The 22,264-nt window shown below is 41.3% G+C and overlaps 1 protein-coding gene across 2 annotated transcripts in view; it reads left to right on the forward strand.

Moving 5' to 3' along the window:
• Nucleotides 1-22,264, forward strand: part of EPB41L4A (erythrocyte membrane protein band 4.1 like 4A) — a 251,276-nt gene that overhangs the window by 136,798 nt on the left and 92,214 nt on the right. For both annotated transcript variants that reach the window (XM_044275942.1, XM_044275943.1), the window contains 3 exons: nucleotides 954-1,051; nucleotides 9,235-9,355; nucleotides 19,634-19,721. In XM_044275942.1, coding sequence (XP_044131877.1) covers nucleotides 954-1,051; nucleotides 9,235-9,355; nucleotides 19,634-19,721 — 307 coding nt within the window. The remainder of the gene's footprint in view (nucleotides 1-953; nucleotides 1,052-9,234; nucleotides 9,356-19,633; nucleotides 19,722-22,264) is intronic.

The following is a 22,264-nucleotide window of genomic DNA, read 5'->3' on the forward strand; positions in this document are numbered from 1 at the left end:
CTCTAATGGAGATTCCAGGTAAAGAGGTACAGATTTGGTGTGTATTTACACATTTTATTTTAGACAGAGTATTGGATACAAAAAAGAAGTATCAATCTTTACTTTTATATTTTCTTCTGATTTGGATCCATGATTTTGGTTAGAGAAAGAAAACAACCTAAAAACTGTATAGTAAGTACACACAGACTTCCCACTACGGAAAAATCTCAGGTAAACTCACTGCACAAAATAAAACGATTTCCGTAAAGGGGTTGTCTGGGATTGTTATGTTGATGGCCTATCCGATGAAGAGGCCATCATTATCTGATCTACGGGTCTGACACCACGCACCCCACCAATCAACTCTTTCAAAGTAGCTCTGGGACTTGAAGAACGCAGCTCAATCCTTTGTATAGTGGACATAGTTGGTAACTGCAGCGCTGCTCACTTTCGCTTCTTTGCTTGTAGTAACCAGCTTCATTCAGTGAAAGGAGCTGGGTAGTTCTGGTGCAGGAGCTACTGCAGAACAGCTGATTGAACCCCCACCAATCAGATAGTGATGACCTCTCCTGAGGATAGGCCATCACTTGTAAAAGAATGAATACGTTTTGCCAGTGAAATCCCAGTTGACACCACACATAATAATCATATAGTACCCGAAACTGGTCGTAACTGATATATATATTAATATATTACTAGGCTACCCTTTATTATGCACCAGCTAGAAAGCCTTTGCCTACATTTCTATCCTATATCCTCAACGCTCTACAGTCAATAATTTTGATAGTTGACAAGATCGTTGGAATTTTTGCTTCGTGACCACTATCAAATAACATAAGTGATAGTGTCATCTGTATGGCAGTTCTGTCTGGTTATTGTTATTTATATGCATGTGTTATTCTCCTGTACACTGTTCAGATATTTTAGTTGAAAAACAAAGACCTTCTATAAATTTCTGTTCTATGCTATTTTAGGTATCAGTTCTTTTTGCAAGTGAAACAGGATGTTTTACAAGGTCGGTTGCCTTGTCCTTTTAACATTGCCGCTCAGCTTGGGGCCTATGCCATACAATGTAAGTATACAAATAAATTGGGCTGCTGGGTACCGTTACCATTTTATTGCCTCGATTCAAATAGTGTAATTACATTTGTAAAGAAATTAGTTGAAATTAATAGGGAGGGAAGGAATTTCAAGAATGAGAATATAAGCTGAACTGCCCACCTCTTCCAGTTTTATACATTCCCTCAATCTTTTAGTCATGGACGGATCCGTTCAGATAATACAACCGTCTGCATCCGTTCTGAACGGATCCATTTGTATTATCTTTACCATAGCCAAGACGGATTTGTCTTGAACACCATTAAAAGTCAATGGAGGACGGATCAGTTTTCTTTTGTGCCAGATTGTGTCGGTGAAAACGTTTGGCTCAGTTTCATCAGACGGACACCAAAACGCTGCAAGCAGCGTTTTGGTGTCTGTCTCCAAAGCGGAATGGAGACCAAACTGATGCATTCTGAGCAGATCCTTTTCCATTCAAAATGCATTAGAATGCAAACTGATCAGTTTTAGACCGCTTGTGAGAGCCCTGAACGGATCTCACAAACTGAAAGCCTAAACGCGAGTGTAAAAGTAGACTCTATATGCACCTATTGCTAATTATTTGGCTTAATAAATTTTGCCTGTACATGTTGTTCATTGTAACAGAAGTTATCCAGCAACTGTTACAAGCAGTTATGGGTCTATTGTTTCATTATAAATCGGGTAATTCTCATCTGATTGCCAGATTGGCCATATAAAGTGGCGGAGGTAAAGCTGATCTTGCCCAAGATATTTTACATGGCCAAAAAGTCTGAGTTAGACCTTTTTTCTGCTGACCGCCAGAGCCTTTTTGTGACACGAGTGAACATGACACATACTGACTGAATGCAGATATGAGTAAAGGTGGTCCACCATGTTAGATTTCTTTGGGTGCTGTTGGATACAGTTATTACAATATTTGGAAGGTAATTTGCGCTGAACAGCAGATATACGTCCCATCAACAGAAGCCCAACCTAGGTCAGTCCAGGGCAAGGCAGAGGTAGTGGCATTTTAAAGTATGTTGTTACTGTCCACAATGACAACATTTACAGACCAAGTCATTGAGAAAAAGATAGCTGTCTGGACCCTCCAGTGCATGGCCAGCTTTAGTCCATGTATGGCAAGCAAAGTCTGGACGGGAAATTTGTTGGAACGGAACAGGTTAATAGCAAATTTATTCTTTTTATAACTGCAGACTCTTAAATAAATCTGCCTGGTCTTAAAAGTTAATATTTTCAGTGTTTTTATGTTTGTGCTTGCTAAGCTCTTCAAGCCCAAGCCAGTTTTCATCGTAACGATCAGGCTGTTTGTTTTTTGCAAATCTGACGTGTCTGACTTTATGTGGTATTCATTTTGGAATGTTTTTGCTTATCCAAACCATTCTGAGATTGTTTTCTCGTGAAAGTAGTAAACTTGAATAAATATGTTTTACTTTAATTTATTACAAAATTCCCAAATTTATGGAAAATTTGGAAAAATGTGCAATTTTCAAAATATGTATTTCTCTACTTTTAATTAGTGACACCTCATAAAATAGTAATTAATTAACATTCACCATATGTCTATGTTGGCATCATTTTATGAATTACATTAAATTTTTTAGAACATTTCCAAAACTCAGTTGTGAAGTCATTGTGAGGCTTGTATAGTAGAAACGGATTTTACAAACTTTGCTAACCCTTTAGGTGTTCCACAAGCATTAAAGGAAAATGGAGGTGAAAGTTCACTTTTTTTGCTGATTTTAATCCATTTTTCCTGTGACACAGCAAGGGTTAATAGCAAAACAAACCTCAATGTTTATTACCTTGATTCTGAAGTTTGCAGAAACACCCCATATGTTTTTGTAAAGTGCTGTGTGGGCACACAACAGGGCTCAGAAAGGAAGGATTGAAATATGGTGTTTGGAAGACAGATTTGGCTTTAATGGTTTTCAAGTTGTTTGAAGAGACACTGAGGTACCCCTACAGTAGAAACCCACTATACGTAACCCCATTCTGTAAATTACACTCCTCAAGGAATTTATACCCTCAGGCGTTTCACAGAATTTAGAAACACTTGGCTGTGAAAATAAAATTTTTTATTTCTTCCAATAAAATGTTGCATAGGGCTCATTCACATGTCCGCTCCATGTTTTGCGGTCTGCAAATTGCGTATCCGCAAATCATGGATGCCACCTATGTGCGTTCTGCAATTTGCGGAATGGAATGGGTCGCCAATAACAGAAATGCCTATTCTTGTCTGCAAAATGGACAAGAATATGACATGTTCTATTTAATTTTTTTTTTGAGGGGGAGAAGGGGGGCACGGAACAAGTTGGCCATAGCCACCAACCAGATTCTACCATTTAATTTTCAGAGCTCCTTTGGAAAATGAAAAGCATTTGCATTTATATATACGCCTTTTCAATCTGATACATACATTCTGGGGCATACACAAATATAAGTGCGTAATTAATGTATGTTAGGCTACTTTCACACTAGCGTTCATAGGTCCATTCGTGAGCTCCGTTTGAAGGAGCTCACGAGCGGACACGAACGCCTCCGTCCAGCCCTGATGCAGTCTGAATGGAGTGGATCCGCTCAGACTGCATCAGTCTGGCGGCGTTCAGCCTCCGCTCCGCTCGCCTCCGCACGGACAGGCGGACAGCTGAACGCTGCTTGCAGCTGTGTGGGCACACAACAGGGCTCAGAAAGGAAGGATTGAAATATGGTGTTTGGAAGACAGATTTGGCTTTAATGGTTTTCAAGTTGTTTGAAGAGACACTGAGGTACCCCTACAGTAGAAACCCACTATACGTAACCCCATTCTGTAAATTACACTCCTCAAGGAATTTATACCCTCAGGCGTTTCACAGAATTTAGAAACACTTGGCTGTGAAAATAAAAAATTTTATTTCTTCCAATAAAATGTTGCATAGGGCTCATTCACATGTCCGCTCCATGTTTTGCGGTCTGCAAATTGCGTATCCGCAAATCATGGATGCCACCTATGTGCGTTCTGCAATTTGCGGAATGGAATGGGTCGCCAATAACAGAAATGCCTATTCTTGTCTGCAAAATGGACAAGAATATGACATGTTCTATTTAATTTTTTTTTGAGGGGGAGAAGGGGGGCACGGAACAAGTTGGCCATAGCCACCAACCAGATTCTACCATTTAATTTTCAGAGCTCCTTTGGAAAATGAAAAGCATTTGCATTTATATATACGCCTTTTCAATCTGATACATACATTCTGGGGCATACACAAATATAAGTGCGTAATTAATGTATGTTAGGCTACTTTCACACTAGCGTTCATAGGTCCATTCGTGAGCTCCGTTTGAAGGAGCTCACGAGCGGACACGAACGCCTCCGTCCAGCCCTGATGCAGTCTGAATGGAGCGGATCCGCTCAGACTGCATCAGTCTGGCGGCGTTCAGCCTCCGCTCCGCTCGCCTCCGCACGGACAGGCGGACAGCTGAACGCTGCTTGCAGCGTTCAGCTGGCCGTGCGGAGGCGAGCGGATCCATTCAGACTTACAATGTAAGTCAATGGGAACGGATCCGCTTGAAGATGTCACCATATGGCTCAATCTTCAAGCGGATCCGTCCCCCATTGACTTTACATTGAAATTCTGAACGGATCCGCTCAGGCTACTTTCACACTTAGAATTTTTTTTTAGTTATTAATGCAGACGGATCCGTACTGAACGGAGCCTCCGTCTGCATTAATATGATCGGATCCGTTCAGAACGGATCCGATCGAACGCTAGTGTGAAAGTAGCCTTAATTGGGCATTGTTGGACCGGACATTGTTTTCTATTACTTTTAAGACTTTTTTTAATGCATAGTTTTTTTGTGGCATTTTTGGTAACTCCTAGAGCATACTGTGTCATGGGGAAAAGCCATTGGCTGAAAAAAATGAAGTTAAAAAAACATTGTTTTAGTGCATTTTATATTGACCTGGCAGCAGCTGTTTTTGAAAACTAGAAAAGAAACAAGCTACAATGTTATATTACCACCATTTTAGTGACAGATATTGTTAATACAGTTGTGCATCAGAAAAAGTATAGTGCTCATCTCATACATTATATTTCTCAGCGCATTTATTCTATAATACTAACTGCCATAATAAATAAAATTAATCCTAAAGCTCTGGCTGCTTGCAGCCACCACTAGAGGGAGGTCAATGTATCGGAACCTATACAGCTACAATAACACTCAATAGGCGCTGTATAAATCTCTGTGCAGTGAGCTCCCCCTAGTTTTGGCTCACATGACTATGTCTGGAAGTGAAAGGCGCTTTGTGCCGTGCCATCGCTTCACCATGGACCCTATAGCAGCTGTGTGTGCTGCCTCCATAAGGAAATCTCTGCATATATTGAATCTTACAGATCGATGTTTGAAACAAATTCTGGCTTTGAAACAGGTCACAATATCAGCTGTTATTTCCACATGGAGGACGAACTTTAGAGAATTTTCTTATAAGAAGACGCAAAACATCTCAAATGACCATCCCACGAATTGGAGGCCTTTCTAACCTCCTTTAATGTTAACATTCATGACTTGGTGTTCTCTAAGGGGTATAGTCACACAAAGTAAATTTTTTCCCTGAATATAAATTTCAAATTTGTGCACAGGAAAATCTGAGGCACATAAATGCTGCAGTAAATTCCTGTAAAAAATAAATGCAAGGTTGAAATTAATGCGTATGCTATGCTGAAATTCTTGTGTATTTAGCCATACATTGATTTGAGAGGAACCCGTGTCATAGTTCATGTTGTGTTGATTTTTCCATGCACAGATTTGAAATGTACGTCATTGAAAAGTATAGCAATATGTCACTTACTGAGGCGCATTCCATGGGGAAACCACGGCAGGAAGCCACTTGCCGATTATCCTCATTGAATCTGTAGGATGTCTAACGGCATATCTGCAGCAGACATCCAAGGGTCAGCTTCAGATATCTGCCGCAGATTCTGTGGTAAATACACGTCTGATTTCTCCGTGTGAAAATCTGCCTTGTGAACATAGCCTTAGTTACAGGACAACAGAGCATGACCACAAATCTCTGTCATAGAAGTCAATGAACTTCTCAGGTCAACGTGTTTCTAAGGTCCACGTGGCTGCTGTAAAGTATATCTCTGAATGCTGTTAACAGAGAAGAGCAGGTAAGGTGGCTTCCCCTATAATCATGTAAAGAAAAGAAAATCGGACAATAGAATAGAGAACAGTTTACCCAACAGAATCCTCTATATTCTTCTTCAGAATAAAACGGGATGCTGTTACTGCTCTGTTTTTATTTGATGTTTGTGAAGTTTTTGAGTACTTTCTGCTCTGATTTTGGCTACTTGTTAATGGATTATTGGACGCTTTCACACTTACATTCTGTCGATACATTTAAGAAAATGATGAATTCCACTTGATTCTTTGCAGATGTTACTGGTGATGGGGCCTTTCTTCTGTCCTACTTTTTAGGTAGCTGTTAGTTTATAATATCCTGTCTAATCCGTTCTTGCGCCATTATAGTGTTTCCAGATGGATGAAGGAAACTGAATGTGAGGAATGCCAATGAGGTTAGCACCGTCCTACAGATATCCGATAACAAACAATGTCAGATTTCTGTAGGCTGAAGGAGCTGAAAACACAGTTGGGATGAAAGAGCCTAGATCCAAGAAGTGTATATAGAAAAATCTAGCACACACACAAATAATCAGCTATTTTGAGCATGGAAGGATTAAATATTTTTCCTGTTTATCATTATTTTTTGTGCCCTTTCCTCAGAAAAGCTCATGTGGCTTTCTTGTGAGAAGAAAGCACTTTCAGGAGAAGATTCAGCTCTCTGGAAAGTTTCTCTTTTTCTCCGTTGCTGAAGAGGCTCCGGTGTAATAATATTCTACCGTTAACTCCTGTCAATTGAAAAAAGATTTTCTTACAATAAATAGAACTTTGAAGTTGAGTTTTTATCACACATGAACAACCGTCAAGTCCTTCCCTACCAAACATATGCTGAAATGTCAATGCCCACGATGGAGCCAGTCTAGTCTAAAGATATAAAAATACACACAGCGCCTTCTTCTATTAATATATATTTCTTATTAATGTCCTCCCAGAAAGTAATGATAAGCTTAGCTATTGTATGTCCTCGGCAAGCTAACATTTACAAATTCATTAAAGTGTGCTTTGCGCTAACATTTCCTAGAAAGAGGTTTTAGGGCTGATTTCCCAGAGGGAAAGCTCCCGTTGACTTGAGACTTCCTTCTGTGGCCTATTGGTAGGCTACAGGAACATTACATGGAATAATAATGTTCACTTATTGATAAAAATAACGCTTTAAGAAGGAGTTGGAATCGAATGAAACGTTATATTTGTGAATGTTATGATGGTATATGTAAAGTGATTACAATATTAGAGCAAAATGATACGTCTCTGGGGTAAAACTGTATAATTGGCAGAATGCTCTAGAACCTTGTTGTGCCACCTCTAGCCTGGATACAAGATGAGATACAGTTGGGCATGGATGCATACAGGTTCTGTATGGTATCCTGTGCCACATTTGCCTATAGATGTTGCAGCTAGGCCTGTAGATCCTGCACACTTGTAAGATGCTGAAGCTGGTGTCCCAGCTGGTCCCATAAATGCTTGATTGGTTGTAAATCTGGTGACTGGGCAAGCCAAGGAGGTTTTGCAATCTGGCAGAGACCTTCCTGGAAACCCTTGCTGTGTATGTGCATTATCCTGCTGAAAAATGCCTGTTGGAAGTCGTGCCATGAGAGCAACACGAGGCTGTGGAATGTCTTGTACATATCGCTGAGCTGTTAGTGTCCCTCATATTACTACTATGGGAGACCAACTGTCATATGCGATGGCTCCCCAGATTATCACACCAGCAGTTGGGGCAGAGTGTTGCTTCTCACCACAAGGCCTCTATGCTTGAGCTTGACTGTTGTTGGATACCAACAGAACCTGGATGTGTCTCTAAAGATCATACAGTTCCAGTTTGTCCAGTTCGTTGCAGTCCAGGTTTCTCATTCATGACATCACTGCAAAAGAAGGAGATGGTGGCTGGCTGTCAATGGCTGGACACTGTGACGCTAAGTTTCTTTAAGTGCTGGAAATGGTCTGGCTGGAAACAGGGGTCTGTAAAGATTGTGTCTGGATGGTAGACAACAAAATTGTGGGATCAAACAATCCTCTCTACCGGTGGGCTGTCCAGAGCCTGTTTACTCTGTGTGCGTGCCCTCACGTAACACTGCTCTCAACACCTCCTAAGGATGCACACGAACATATTTTTTTTTCTGTATCCGTTTCTTTTTTTTTTTTTTTACAGGTCTGTATGCGGGACCATTCATTTCAATGGGTCTGCAAAAAAAACTTAAATGACTCTGTGTGCATTCCATTTCCGTATGTCCGTTCCGCAAAAAAATAGAACATGTCCTATTCGGACAAGAACAGACATTGGTTGTGTGCATGAGCCCTAACAGATAGGTCAGAATGGCCTAGATGGCGGGAAGTTCATCAAAATGACCATCCTGTTTCTCTCAGTCCAATGATGCATCGAAGTCTGTCAACTGGGCACAATGTTTTCTAGTGCTTCATAGAGGCAAATAAAATTGCATCAAAACTGCACCTGAAATGTAACTGAATACTGCACGTGTGATTCCACCCTGAAGTTGCTCTATACTCATGTTCATATGTTACAAACGGTCAGCACATCAAGTGTCCCAACTTTATAATATATTGTAAAAGCAGCCACAGCATGTACAGTACAGGGGAGCGGGTGGGTTTGTTCACACAGATGAGCCTAGTTAGTCGTATAGGGGAGTCAGGCCTTTTATATGCCGCTTTGAGTCTGTGTTGCGCTGGCATCAGATGCAGCGCAGTTATTAGGGGTACATGCCTCTGACATATTGTAACATTAGTGCATAACTCCTTTGATTATGGCTAACAAGAATGTATTTTCACCTACTCAATGAGCTCATGGCTCTGCATGCTATTCTGTGTATGCCTTTTTCCACATTGGAGTTCCAGGATTCAAATTTAAAAATGTAAATTCCCCCCAAACTTAAGATAACACATCATCTCATCTGATGCCTTATATAATCTTTAGTTATATAAAATTGGTTTATCTCTAAAAGAAACAAAATAATTTTTTTGTATAATCTTTATAAATGAACGACTCCATTCTCCCTTTTGCAGCGGAGCTCGGTGACTACGATCCATACAAGAACCTTGCTGGTTACGTGTCAGAATATCGCTTTGTGCCCGACCAGAAGGAGGAGCTAGAAGAAGCCATTGAACGTATACATAAGACACTAATGTAAGCATGCCATTGTGTGTCATTTGTATTACTCGTGTCCAGTAAGTTTGTTGAGTCATAGTCTTCCAGGAGGTTTCTCCTTCTTGACAAGTGATGACTTCCTTGTAACCTTGGCACCCTGACCTGAATGTAGCCCATGGAACAGATCTCACAAGTTGACTTTTTGGATTTATTGGCTTTGACAAGAATGTGTATAAAACGTGTTAATGTGTTGACAAAGTTTTATTGGGAGTAAAGGTGACTGCCCCCAAACTTGGTAGATGTAGTGGAGACACCATTTGTTTTGGGTTGGAATTTAGTACAATTCTGTGCCACTTGTCACAGCCGTTGTGACTGTTATGGTCAGTAGAGCGTTATGGGGAAGGGGGGTATTTCTAAAAAATTTCCGGACCTGCAGAAATCAATTTTAGAGCTGGTCAGAACCAGTAGTACTAAATAATATAGATACACTTGAGAACATTTGAATGATTATCACTAGCATAAATGGTAAATGATGATAAATCTTTCAGGCAGGTGGCCCTGCCTACACCAAGCATTTGTAATGCCCTCTTTTGGGAAAGTGGAGAGAGTGATGTAAAAATGCCATCTGAGCAAAAAATATTTGTGTAAATGACGTTTAAAAAGTGGCAAACCAGGGTTTGGGACTTTTGGCCCACGAGTGGGACAGTATGGTACAATTTTGACGCATCTAGGTTTAGAGAGATTATCTCTGCCTAGCTTTAAAAGGGAGAGTTTCCAAACAGAAATGGGTCACTTTGCGGAAAGGGGCAGCCTAAGATGTGCTATTTTGCACAAAAAATATGACATAATTCTGGCATAAAATTCTGTCTTAAGCTAAGCCAACCAATAGTTGGGTGTTAAAGAGGACCTAACGCCACTCCTGACATGCCTCTTTTAACAGCCACATGCGTTCCCATGTAATAATTCTGGAGCATCTATTCTTATGGTTATATGTTGTGCCATCCCCGTATTATTTCTACTAGAAGTTATGAAAGAATTGCTATTAGCCTTCAGTAAGGGGTACAGGGGGGGGGGGGGTGTAACTGCACAGTCTGACTCTATCCAATCAGTGCTGCCATTTTCAGACTGTGCAGGTACCCCCCATCCCCCCAAACTGGTTACCTCCTCTCTGTACCCTTACTGAAGGCTAATAACAAGTTATTCATAACTTCTAGCAGGAATAATAAAGGAATGATAAAATATTGATTTGTTTTCATACGGATCTGTGTATGCAGTGTGCTTGATATTTATTTTGCACGCCTGTCATGTAAATAATAAATTGCCCTATCATAGTACGTGATGGCAATTGCTTGGCTTTAGTGATACAGATGGCCCTATTCAAGTATATTAGTAAGAGTTGTAGAACTTGCTAGAAAAATCAGAAGGGTTGACTGTGTTACATGTTATTTTGGCACCTTTGTCCTAGGATTTGTGGGGGTCCCATTTCTCCCTTTTAGTCAATACATATCCTAGCTTTGAGCCATCACTTACTGCGACGGGCAACTCTCTATCAATGCAAATAGCTGACCAATATTTCTCCCTTTTAGTATGTTTTATACAACTATTTATCCTGCGTCCATCAGGTTTCCCCTTGTACTAGTAACTTGTGTACGTAACTCATTTCGACTTAACATTCGGATGCACGGCTGCTCGTACTTTGCTGGTATGGCTGGCTGAGCGCTACCGTGGTGCTGACTAATCACCATCATTGTTAGGAGTCTACACAGGGAGAGCTGGAAGACTGACACAATATCCATTACTGCCTGTAGCTATCTGCTCACCTCGACTTCACCTCTTTCTTTGATGTGTATTCACCTTGGAGGAAAGCATATCACTGCAGTGAACGCCAGACATTTACTTTTAGTTTTTTATACTTTTTTTTTTTTTTTTTGCTGTGCTTTTTTTTATGGAGTTTACCACTTTTTTTTCTTACCATATGAAACCAGTCTGTGTTATTGCATTTTGTGCCCGAGAGGGTTTGTGAAGTTTTTTTCTTTCTTCATAACGTTATCACAACTTGGAATTAAACTTTTTTTTTGCATCTTGTGGCAAAACCAGCACTGTCAGACAAACAGGAATGAATGCAGAAAGAATCAATGTAAAATACATTACTTGCTGAAGTAGTCACTTGTAAATGGTCAGCAGTGAAGTTTTATTGCTCCTCAACACGTGAGAGGTGTCTGGTAGTAGCTTAAAGGGGTTTTTCAAGCCTTTTTAACTGATGACCTACCTCTTGGATAGGTCATCAGTATCTGTTCTGTGGGGATCCGACACCTGAGACCCCCACAGATCAGCTGTTTGGGACCGCTGTGGTTTTCTAGCAACTTGCCAAGCACAGCACCGTACATTGTATAGCGGCTGTGTTTGGTGTCACAGCTAAGCCTCATTCACTTCAATGGGACAGAGCTACGTCTAGGCCATGTGACCGATGAACGTGATGATGATAGCCAGGCTAAGCTGCAAGAAGGCCGTGGCGCTCACAGGAGTGCTGAGGCCTTCTCAAACGGCTAATCGGGAGGGAGGTGTTCTGGGTGTCGGACCCCCACTGATCCTGGGGATAGGTCATCAGTTAATAAGTCTCAGAAAACCCCTTTAAGACTCTTTTACATGGGCTGAGGATCAGGGGGTGAGTGATTGTATCCATGCTAGTCCCAGATGATTTCCCCATATAAATGTTTATAGGGAGACAACAATACTGTCAATCTAAATGATCTGTGTTTGGTACATGTCCCAATTAACCCGTTCTGCCATAGCATTAGAGTATCCATATTTCCACAGTAAATGGACAGTACAGAGTTGCCTGGATACAATTATTTCAGATTTTATTGATAAATCTGCAACATTTTGGGCTTTTGTGTAGTGCCCTTTGAGAAGCTGATCTGATGCACTATATGTAATGGTGGACGCATGTAAATATGACACTGACCTCCCCAGTGAATGAGTGCGAGACTGCCGGATATAGGCGAGTGCTGCACATAGCTATCTCCAGCAATCCCATAGAGAATAAATAGAGTAGCAGGGAACATGCATGACCTGCCATTCCATTAGGACAGGAGTACAGGACCTCAGGTCTCAGCCGTTAGATCCCTACCGATCCGTTACTTGTCACCTATCCAGTGTATACAGGATAATATCTAACTACCAAATACCCCTTTAAGCAACTTTGTAGCTACATTAGATATCTTGTAATGGATGAGTTGTAATATGTTTTTCTCATTGTGGGAGATCAGATGATGATTAGTAATAGCTATTCGCTAATCAGGCCATATATCTGAAAGTGCAGTGATGCGAGACCACCAGTTCAAGAGAGTCCTTACCTGAAGTTCTGTCAGATTTTCTCCTGCACAGCCATGCTCCTGTCAATCCGCTATTCAGAAAACTGCAATACCGCCTCATTCCAGCTAACGGAAATGTGTTGCAGCACTTAGCCACTGACTAGAAGCTCCTTCCTTCTCAGGACTGTTGGGGTTTGGGCCATCAGACCCTACCAAGGAATGTGCCATCACTTGGTTGGAAAACACATCTAAAATATGAACCTGTAGACACCCTCTGTGTCACCATATGGTAACTCTGTGGCACAGTATTCTTCTATCTGCGCTGCAGTATCCTTGAAAGACAGCAAAACTTGTTAAGTACTTTTATTGAAGAAAATATCATGATGGTAAGCCGAGCTTTCTTTTCCATACGAAACAGGAGGTATACTTTTTCAGCCAAATTTCAAAACCTAGGACATCAGACTCTGAGTGAGAATATCTTGTATGCCCTGTGTGACCTGTACAAATTACATGTGTAAGATTCCTCAGGGGTCACATCCTGAAATTCTAATACCGTGTGATACCCTTCTTGATGTGGTAATGCCAGGAGGCTTAGCTCTCTCTAGTGATTCTGTCTATGTTGCTAGGGACTAACACACTTTTTATATACAGCCCCAATTCCAAAAAAGTTGGGACGCTGATAAAATGTAAATAAATGTAAACAGAATGCAATGATTTGCAAATCTCATAGACCCATATTTTATTCACAGTAGATCTGAGAACACATATCAGATGTTGAAAGTGAGACATTTTACCATTTCATGAAAAAATAATTTAGAAATTAATAACAGCAACACATCTCAAAAAGTTAGGACAGTGCCATGTCTACCACTGCGTAGCATGCTCTCTTAACAATAGTCTGTAAATGTCTGGGAAATAAGGAGACTAGGGCTGAAAAGATTACTCTATTGAATCTAGTAACTCGACACCAAAAAATCAATCCTCAATGCAAATTTTTTGCATCGAGTATTAGTTTGTGTCATCTGACCACAGAGCGTGAGTGAAGAGCCTGCTATTACTCACGCTCCATGGTCCCCCGCTGGCTTGCACTGCGCTGTCCTCCTGACACATCGCCAGGACATAGCGCACATAAGTGCGCACTATGACCTGACGCTGTGTGACGTCCGGTCCCAGTGCAGCGTGCGGAGAAGATGGACGAGCTGTGGAGCGGCTCCCCTACAGGAGAGGTAAGTATTTTATTTCACTGGCGCTGGGGACATGGCTAGGAGGGGGAGATGGTGGCACTGGGGGAGAATCTGATGGCACTGGGGGAGAATCTGATGGCACTTGGGGGGCAGCAGATGGCACTGGGGGGAGCTGATGAGTTTTTATAAAAGAAAATGTTCTTGTAATTAGTTTTTTGTTATTAGAGTACTCGATTAATTGTTGGATTAATCGGTAAGATACTCTATTACAAAAATAGTCGATAGCTGCAGCCCTACTGGAGACCAATTTCAGGAGCTTTGGGAGAGGAATGTTGTCCCATTTTTGTCTGGTGTAGAATTCTAACTGCTCAACAGTCCTGGGTCTTCTTTGCTGGATTTTTCATTTCATGATGCTCCAAATGTTTTCTATTGGTGAAAGGTCTGGACGGCAGGTTGTCCAATTCAGCATCCGGACTCCTCTTCTGCGAAGCCTTGCAGTTGTGATGGATGTAGTATGTGGTTTAGGCTACTTTCACACTCGCGTTTTGTGCTGATCCGTCATGGACGGATCCGTTCAGATACTACAACCATCTGCATCCGCTCAGAACGGATCCAAGCAGCGTTTTGGTATCCGTCTCCGAAGTGGAATGGAGTCTGAACTAATGCATTCTGAGCGGATCCTTTTCCATTCAGAATGCATTAAAATGCAAACTGATCCATTTTGGACCGCTTGCGAGAGCCCTGAACGGATCTCACAAACGGAAAGCCAAAACACGAGTGTGAAAGTAGACTTAGCTTTGTCTTACTGAAATATCCAATGCCTTTCCTGAGAGAGATGTCTGGAAGGGATCATATGTTCTAAAACCTTTCATATACTGTTCAGCATCCAAATGTGTAAGCTGCCCATGTCATGGACACTGATGCAATCCCATAGCATTAGAGATCTAAGCTTTTGAACTGTGCACTGATATCAAGCTGAATGGTCCCTCTCCTCTTGTGTCTGCAGGACACAACATCCGTGGTTTCCAAAGAGAATTTCAAATTTTGATTCATCTGACCACAGAACAGTTTTCCATTCTGACTCCGCTTTAAGTGAGCTTTGGCCCAGAGGAGACGGCAGTGTTTCTGGATTGTGTTGACATTGTGACTACTTCTTTGAATGATACAGCTTTAACTTGCATTTGTGGATAGCACAGCGAACGGTGTTCAGACAATGATTTTTGTTCCTGAGCCCATGCAGTGTTTTCCAGTACAGAATCATGTCTGTTTTCTAATGCAATGCCTCCTGAGGGCCCATTGATCCCTGGCTCTATTGACCATTGGCCTTGTCCCTTTATGCACATATGCACATGGATTTCTCTTGATTATCTCAATCTTTTGATAATTATGTACTGTAGATGGTGTGATATTCAAGGTCTTTGCAATTTTGAGGAACGTTTTTTCTAAAATTGTTCCTCAATTTTGAGACACCGTTTCTCGCAGATTCGTGAACCTCTACCGATCTATGCTTCTGCGAGACTCTTCTTCTCTAACGTGTTCTTTTTTTACCCAGTCATGTGACTTAGTCGCAAATGTTTTTTTCTGAGTACTACTTACTTTTCCATCCTTTTGTTGCCCCATCCCAATTTTTTTAGATGCATTGCTGCCTGAGTAAATTTTTTTCATAAAATAGTAAAAAGTCTTAATTTCAACAACTGATGTGTGCTCTATGATCTAATATGAATAATATATGGGTCTGAGATTTGCAAATCATTGCATTCTGTTTTTATTTACATTTAACACGGTGTCCGAACTTTTTGGGAATTAGGGTTGTAAAAGATATGCAATAAACATATAGAATAAAACCATTCATAAAATATATTATGATGCTTAGTAGGTAAAATTTGGTATGAACTATTATCTCAACTGTAGCTCAGTTTTTTGTTTCATCTGTTTTTCGGATTAAATGCTCAAATGTGATTTGCAGGACCTCTGGCAATGCAGGAATGCCTCATGGCTAGCATACTAATGGCTCACTTTCACTGACCTTTCACAGTTCAACTTCTCATGGAAAACAAAGTATACTGTTAACGCTTTTAGAGAGTGTATTTTTTAAGCCGGATCAGACTTTCTCCTACATAAAGGATATTGTCGAGCATTAGCATGCTACACAAACATTTGTTAGTAGGGCTGTGTGTGTTGATTTATAGGTGGAATGGTTTTCAGAGGTAAAAAAGACTTCTTAATAAAGTACATGGAAAACTGGCATTTTTTTTCCTATGTTTAATGGCATAGAGCCCGAAGGTGCCCTTTTTTTTTTTTGCTGTATGGTCTGAAAATGTGCTTTTCCTTCGTCCTAGTAATGACAATTTGTAGGTCAAGGAAAGGGTGAAGAAGTTAACAAAAAAAAGAATCAGTTGGTCAGGGGTATTACCGTGCCAGCAAATAAATGTAATTTTATGAAAAATGAAGCAATCCCATTTTCCGGCATACTTTCTATATTTCTTGCAATGAGCCATGCAGCTGTCATCCATCACATGACCACGGACTGGAGTAAAGAATGAAAGTTGCTTTTCAGAGACAACAGCAGAGATCTTGAAAGCCCCAAGTTATTAGTACAAAAAATACAAATATTGTAAAACTATATAACTTATATAACATTGTACAAAAATAGATTGTTAAAACCAGAATATTGCTTTATTTAAAACCTCTTTTGAAGGGAATATTTGTTACGGATCAGCAAGTGTGGACCCACTGTGCTGTTTTGGCGTAGGGCTAACCCTAAAGGAGTTATGGTGCTCCCCTGGTGTTCACCCTTTAACCCATGTGCAGTGATCTGGTCTTTGCTGCAGGGAAGCAACCGGATCTGATTCAGGTGCTGGGAGCTCGGGGTACAGAAAATGTACCAAAACAGCAGTAGCAGTCTGAGCGGTCACTAAGGCTTTACATGCAGGTTACTAGATCCGGACTCCACATTTGTAGTGTAGATGAGTGAAGACAGAGGACAAACCGACAGGCTGGCTGTTATAGAAGACACAGGCAGGGCAGGCTGGATACTTGGCAGGAACACCGACATGGCATAGGGAAAGGGTCAACTCAAGCATGAACAGAACTAAAACTGGAATTGCACCTTTGCTGGTCACCAAGGAACCTAAAGCTCAGGCACCCTCTGCATGGACAGGGAGCTTTAAATTCCCAGGGCACCCTAACCATTGACTGGGGAAAGATTTGTAGGCTCGTGCAGTAGCCCCTTAAAAGTCTGGATGTGAGAACTTATGCCCTAAGGGGCAGAAGCATGGAAGCAGCAGCATGATGAGTACTGCTACTTTGTTCGTACCCACAAACCGCTCATCTTCGAGAGTGTTGGAAGCCGACCCCAATGATCTGATATTGATGACCTATTATGAGGACAGGCAATCAATATTAAACTCCTGTTGGATCTTTTTCTGATTAACCGATACGTCCATAAGGAGAGATTAGAGAGGAGGATGGAAGTATATCTTGCTTCTTGTCTTTGTAATTTGCCAATAGGCAGGCTGTGATGGTGCCCTTACATGTACGTAGTTGTCTGCTTGGATCAGCAGAGTGCTCCTGTTTACTTCAAAAGGGGGAGAGAGCCTCTACCAGACACACACATAAAAAAAAAAAAAAAAATTACTGTTCCTTATTTCCCCTAACAGTAGCCAGTAGGCATATTCCACCAAAATCATCTAGATAAGTGAAAGAGGTTTTCTGGGACTATTAAAGCTACAATATTCTTGGATGCATCTGTTATGCCTCATGGCATATGTAGATTACAGCATTGTTTGCATTTCACTGCAAATATAATTATTTGTCCACTACTAAAGGCTGTATTAGAGGGCCAGATTGTCTGCCAGATGATCGCTAACGAGTGTTCATAGTAACACACTTTAGCGATCATCTTGCAGTGTAATACTGCCGCCGATTATCTGATGAACAATCCAGGTTTAAAAATCATCGTTTGCAAGCTGCAGATCATGGTGTCTAATCTCGATCTGCTGCCCTCAAACAATGATTTAGTATAGGGAAGAGCAATGGCATTGGTGGTCACTACTCCCCATACTCTGGAGGAGATCCCTGCATGTAATAGCACCGGCCTCCTCCGCTAACGAGCAGGCGATTGCCGGGAAGGAACGCTTCCCTCCCAACTATCACCTGCCTGATCTGGCTGTCTAATACACAAGCCTTAAGCTAAGCCAAGATATTGACTCTGCAAACTCTGCCAATCTTCCTATACATATGCATACTTGGCTCGGGGGGGCAGCTCTTGAGAACAAAAAGATTGGTCAGTTGAAATCCAGTATGCCCAGTCCTTAACTCCCCCAACATTAGCCATTGGGGAGAATTGGGTGGTCGTCATACATTTAGTGGGGTCCTGTCCCCCTCGAGCGTCCTAGTGACAGCTGAACAGGCGCCTTCCTACTCCTGTCTAATATGGCATTTCTACGTTTGAGTGTAGAGGGGAGGCTTCTGTATAGAAGAAATTTTTCTAGGACAGATTAGGAGGGGTTTCTGGGCAAACATAAACTCCCTCTAAGTGCGCCCCTGTAATTTATTTATACGTTTGTCTCTGTTGCCAATAATTGCTTCCCTGATTTTCTTGATTGCTTCTCCTCTCCCTTCACTAATTGAGTTTATTGTGAAAACTCTGATGAGCAAGATAAGCCGTGTACTTACTGTGACCGGGTCCTACTTATGTAAATGTCAGATATATCTACAAATGTACTTTGTGCCTAAGGGTGTTAATACATCATTCCAATCAACTGCAGTGAAATTTCAGTCATTTGTAAAAATTCCTGATATGTCAACTGTGGTCATGATTCAAGCAAGGTTGCACATTATATTCTGGCACAGCAGTAGATCTTTGGAGGATTTACTCACCTTAGTTTCCCATCTCTTGAATTTCAGACTGTTCAGTTAGTCTAATATTGGTTATTTATTTCTGTAATTGATATACGCAGTTGTGTGATATTATTATGACCACCAGTTAATATCCAGAGTAGCCGCCGTGTGCAGGACTGACAGCATCTAGACAGGCTGGGAGTGACTCAGTAAGGTCCTGGCAGGTTGTCACAGGTATCTGGAACCATGCTGACTACAGCGCATCCCACGCCTGCTGGAGGGTCCATGGGGGAGGATGCCTAGAGCGAACACAATGATCAAACTGGTCCCACAGATGTTCAGTTAGTTTAAGTCAGGGAAATTAGGGGGCCAGTGTAGAAGTCATGGTCATGCTCGTCCAACCATCGTCTGACATTTCTAGCGTTTTGACATGTCGTATTGTCCTACTGGAAGATCCTATCCACCCCAGGTAAGACAATCAGCATGTATGGGTGTCAATGATGTGCAAGGATGGATTCATACCCCAATGGGTTGAGAGTGCCTTCCACATGGATGAGTGGACCCACAGAATGCCACGAAAACATTCCTCAGACACTAACGCTGCCACCAGCAGCTTGTAATCTTCCAGCAATGGGTGCAGGGTGTTTGTTCTCTCATGTTTCTCTCCTGACATGCTAATGTTCATCCCCTTGATGAAGCAGAATACGTGACTCATCGGAGAAGGCAACCCTTTGCCAATCAGCAATTCTGATGCTGTTGTGAAAATTGAAGTAGCCATCTAGACCACTGGCACCTACTACAGCAGTGATGTGATGCACCCTGTGCAATAGCAGGGTGTGCACCCCTAATCCTAGCCCCGATGCTGCTCAATGCAGACATATACTTTTAAGTTGCCAGTTTTTTTTATGAACTTGCCCATAATGATGTGAACAAAGCCATTATGTTAACTGTTATATTTTATCCCTCTTTTTTTGCAGGGGTCAGGTACCTGCTGTAGCGGAATCAAATTATTTGTCAGTTGCCAAATCCCTTGAAATGTATGGAGTTGACCTTCATCCTGTCTACGTAAGTATGAATTAATTGCAAATAGCATGAAAGACGTTTTGCATGTTCACCATGAGGATATCAATATATTTATGATATTTGCTTGTTTACATTGGTTATATACAATGCAGAATATAAAAGCTGAGGTATCACTGTCAGTGACTGCACATCTCTATAATCGCTAAACGCTGCAGTTGAAAGATTGCAGTATCCGGATCTATTAAAGATAACATCATTTTTAGGTATTCAGATGCCATCTTCTTACACAAGACTGATACCTTCTTGCTTTACATAAGGGAATAGATAATTATATATCTGGCAACAGAGAATATCTTTCGTGTGACACCCTTTTGGAAACTGATTTAAATAGGATGGGTAACACATTCCATTCCTGATTTCCTGGAGCAACATTCAGGTGAAACTCGAAAAATTTTAATATCGCGCGAAAGTCCATTTATTTCGGTAATGCAAATTAAAAGGAATTGCATTAATTCAGCTTGAAATTAGAATTTTGTGAAAAGGTTCAATATTCTGGGCTCAAAGTGTCACACTCTAGTCAGCTAATTAAACCATACCCCCTGAGCAAAGGGTACCTGAGATTGTGACTTTGGGGTTTCATAAACTATAAGACATAATCATCCAAATTATAACAAATAAAGGCTTGAAACATCTCGCTTTGCATGTAATGAGTCTCTCTCATATGTTAGTTACACCTTTTAAGTTGCATTACTGAAATAAATGAAATTTGCACGATATTCTAATTTTTCGAGTTTCACCTGTAAGTCCAACTTGATGGACATGAGTCAACCAAAGTAACAATGTAATCGAGAAACTAAAGGGCCTTTCACAGGCTCAATAAGATCAGCGATTTAAAAATCGGCCATGTTCTGTCTGCTAAAAACCATCACCCATATGTCTTTAATCGGTTTTGTCCCTGAGTGTTTTCATTTTGTTTTTCCTGCATGGCATCAGTATGTCATCTGTGTTTCACATCTGTCAAAAAAGTGGAAGATTGGCCACCCAGTGTTTAATTGCAATCATTTGCGCAAACAGGCCACACATGGATGGCGTCTGTTTCATATCCATTTTTTCTTGGACCTATTGACTTTAATGGGTGAGTCTAGTGTGAAAATCAAGCTAACAAAGTGCATGCTGCAATTTTGTGTGAACAGAATTATTGTCCATGAAGAAGATCGGACACGTGAATTAGCTCATTGACTTTAATCAGTAAGTGTTCAGTTCTGTGATCTCCGTTTTACACTCGGACACTACACAGATGTGAAAATTGCTCGTCCGAATGAGCCCTTATTACAGGGTCATTAATGGCCAAAGGAACTTAGAGGGAAACTTATTGTAGATCTTCCCCTGCGCTGCTGGTATATGCGCCTAATTTATGACGAGGCACATCTCCTTCAGTCTGTGCGCCTAATGTGGAGTCTACACCAGCGCCTGTCTGGCATACAGTAGGTTTCAGTTGTCTTTTATGGCAGAAAACTGGCGTAAAAGCAAATGAATGTGCCAAGCCCACTGCCTCCACCCTCTCTGCTCCCCCTTTTTGGGAAGATGGAGAGGTTGGAGGAGAAACGTTACTTGTACAAAACTTTTTTCTGCCAGAAAACTGGTGTGGGGGAATGATAAATTCCCCCCTTTGTTTCTGGATTACTTATCTGTATACAATTCTCATCAATTAGCCAAACAGAGAAGCTGGTTGGTCAGCTAATTGCATCTTTTATCTTAGCATAAAAATAAACTTTTGTTGGCAGTTCATCTTCCCATGTAAATGAACGGCTGCACAAGTGTTCCGATTGTTCATGTGGCCGTTCATTCGGGCAGTTAAAGGGGTTGTGCAGTGCTGTATCCTCAAGATAGGTCATCAGTATCAGATCGGCGAGGGTCCATCTCCCAGCTGATCAGCTGTTTAAAGAGGCCACTGTGCTCATGTGAGCGCCGTGACCTCTTCAATATTTAACTGCACGCCGCCTAACTTGTAGCAGTGGTGCAGGGTAATTACAACTGCTTGCCCCATCTAAGCGAACGGAACGAGCAGTTGTAGTTACACGGCACCACTGCTATAAGTTAAACGGCGTGCAGCTAAACAGTGTGGAGGGCGCAGCTCTGGCACAAGTGCTGGCAGCCTCTCTAAACAGTAGATCAGCTAAGGATAGGCCATCAGTATCAAAATCTCAGACAACCCCTTTAAGGTACAAAAAGAGGTTCACTAAAGTGCTGCATGCTATCAGTATAACATACAGCAACAAGAACGCATAAAGGTTTATATATGAGTACCAATGTGATACTTGCCTGTTGGTTGTGATTCTCCCTCTGGGGTGACGCTAGGCCCAAAACGTATTTCTGCTAGGTCTTCATCTTCTCTTATCAGGCAGTTATTGTGTATCTATCGCATTAAATATGACGTGGTAATTACAATTCAGAACTTCTACTAAAAAACAAAAGCCTACAGATAATTCAACCTGAAACCAGTAATCTATTCATACTTTTCCAGGAGTAGTAACAGAAGAATTGCTCAATACAGAGTTCTAAGAAAAGGTTATTACTTTATGGGG

The sequence above is a fragment of the Bufo gargarizans genome, chromosome 1, assembly GCF_014858855.1.
Source record: "Bufo gargarizans isolate SCDJY-AF-19 chromosome 1, ASM1485885v1, whole genome shotgun sequence".
NCBI lineage: Eukaryota > Metazoa > Chordata > Amphibia > Anura > Bufonidae > Bufo > Bufo gargarizans.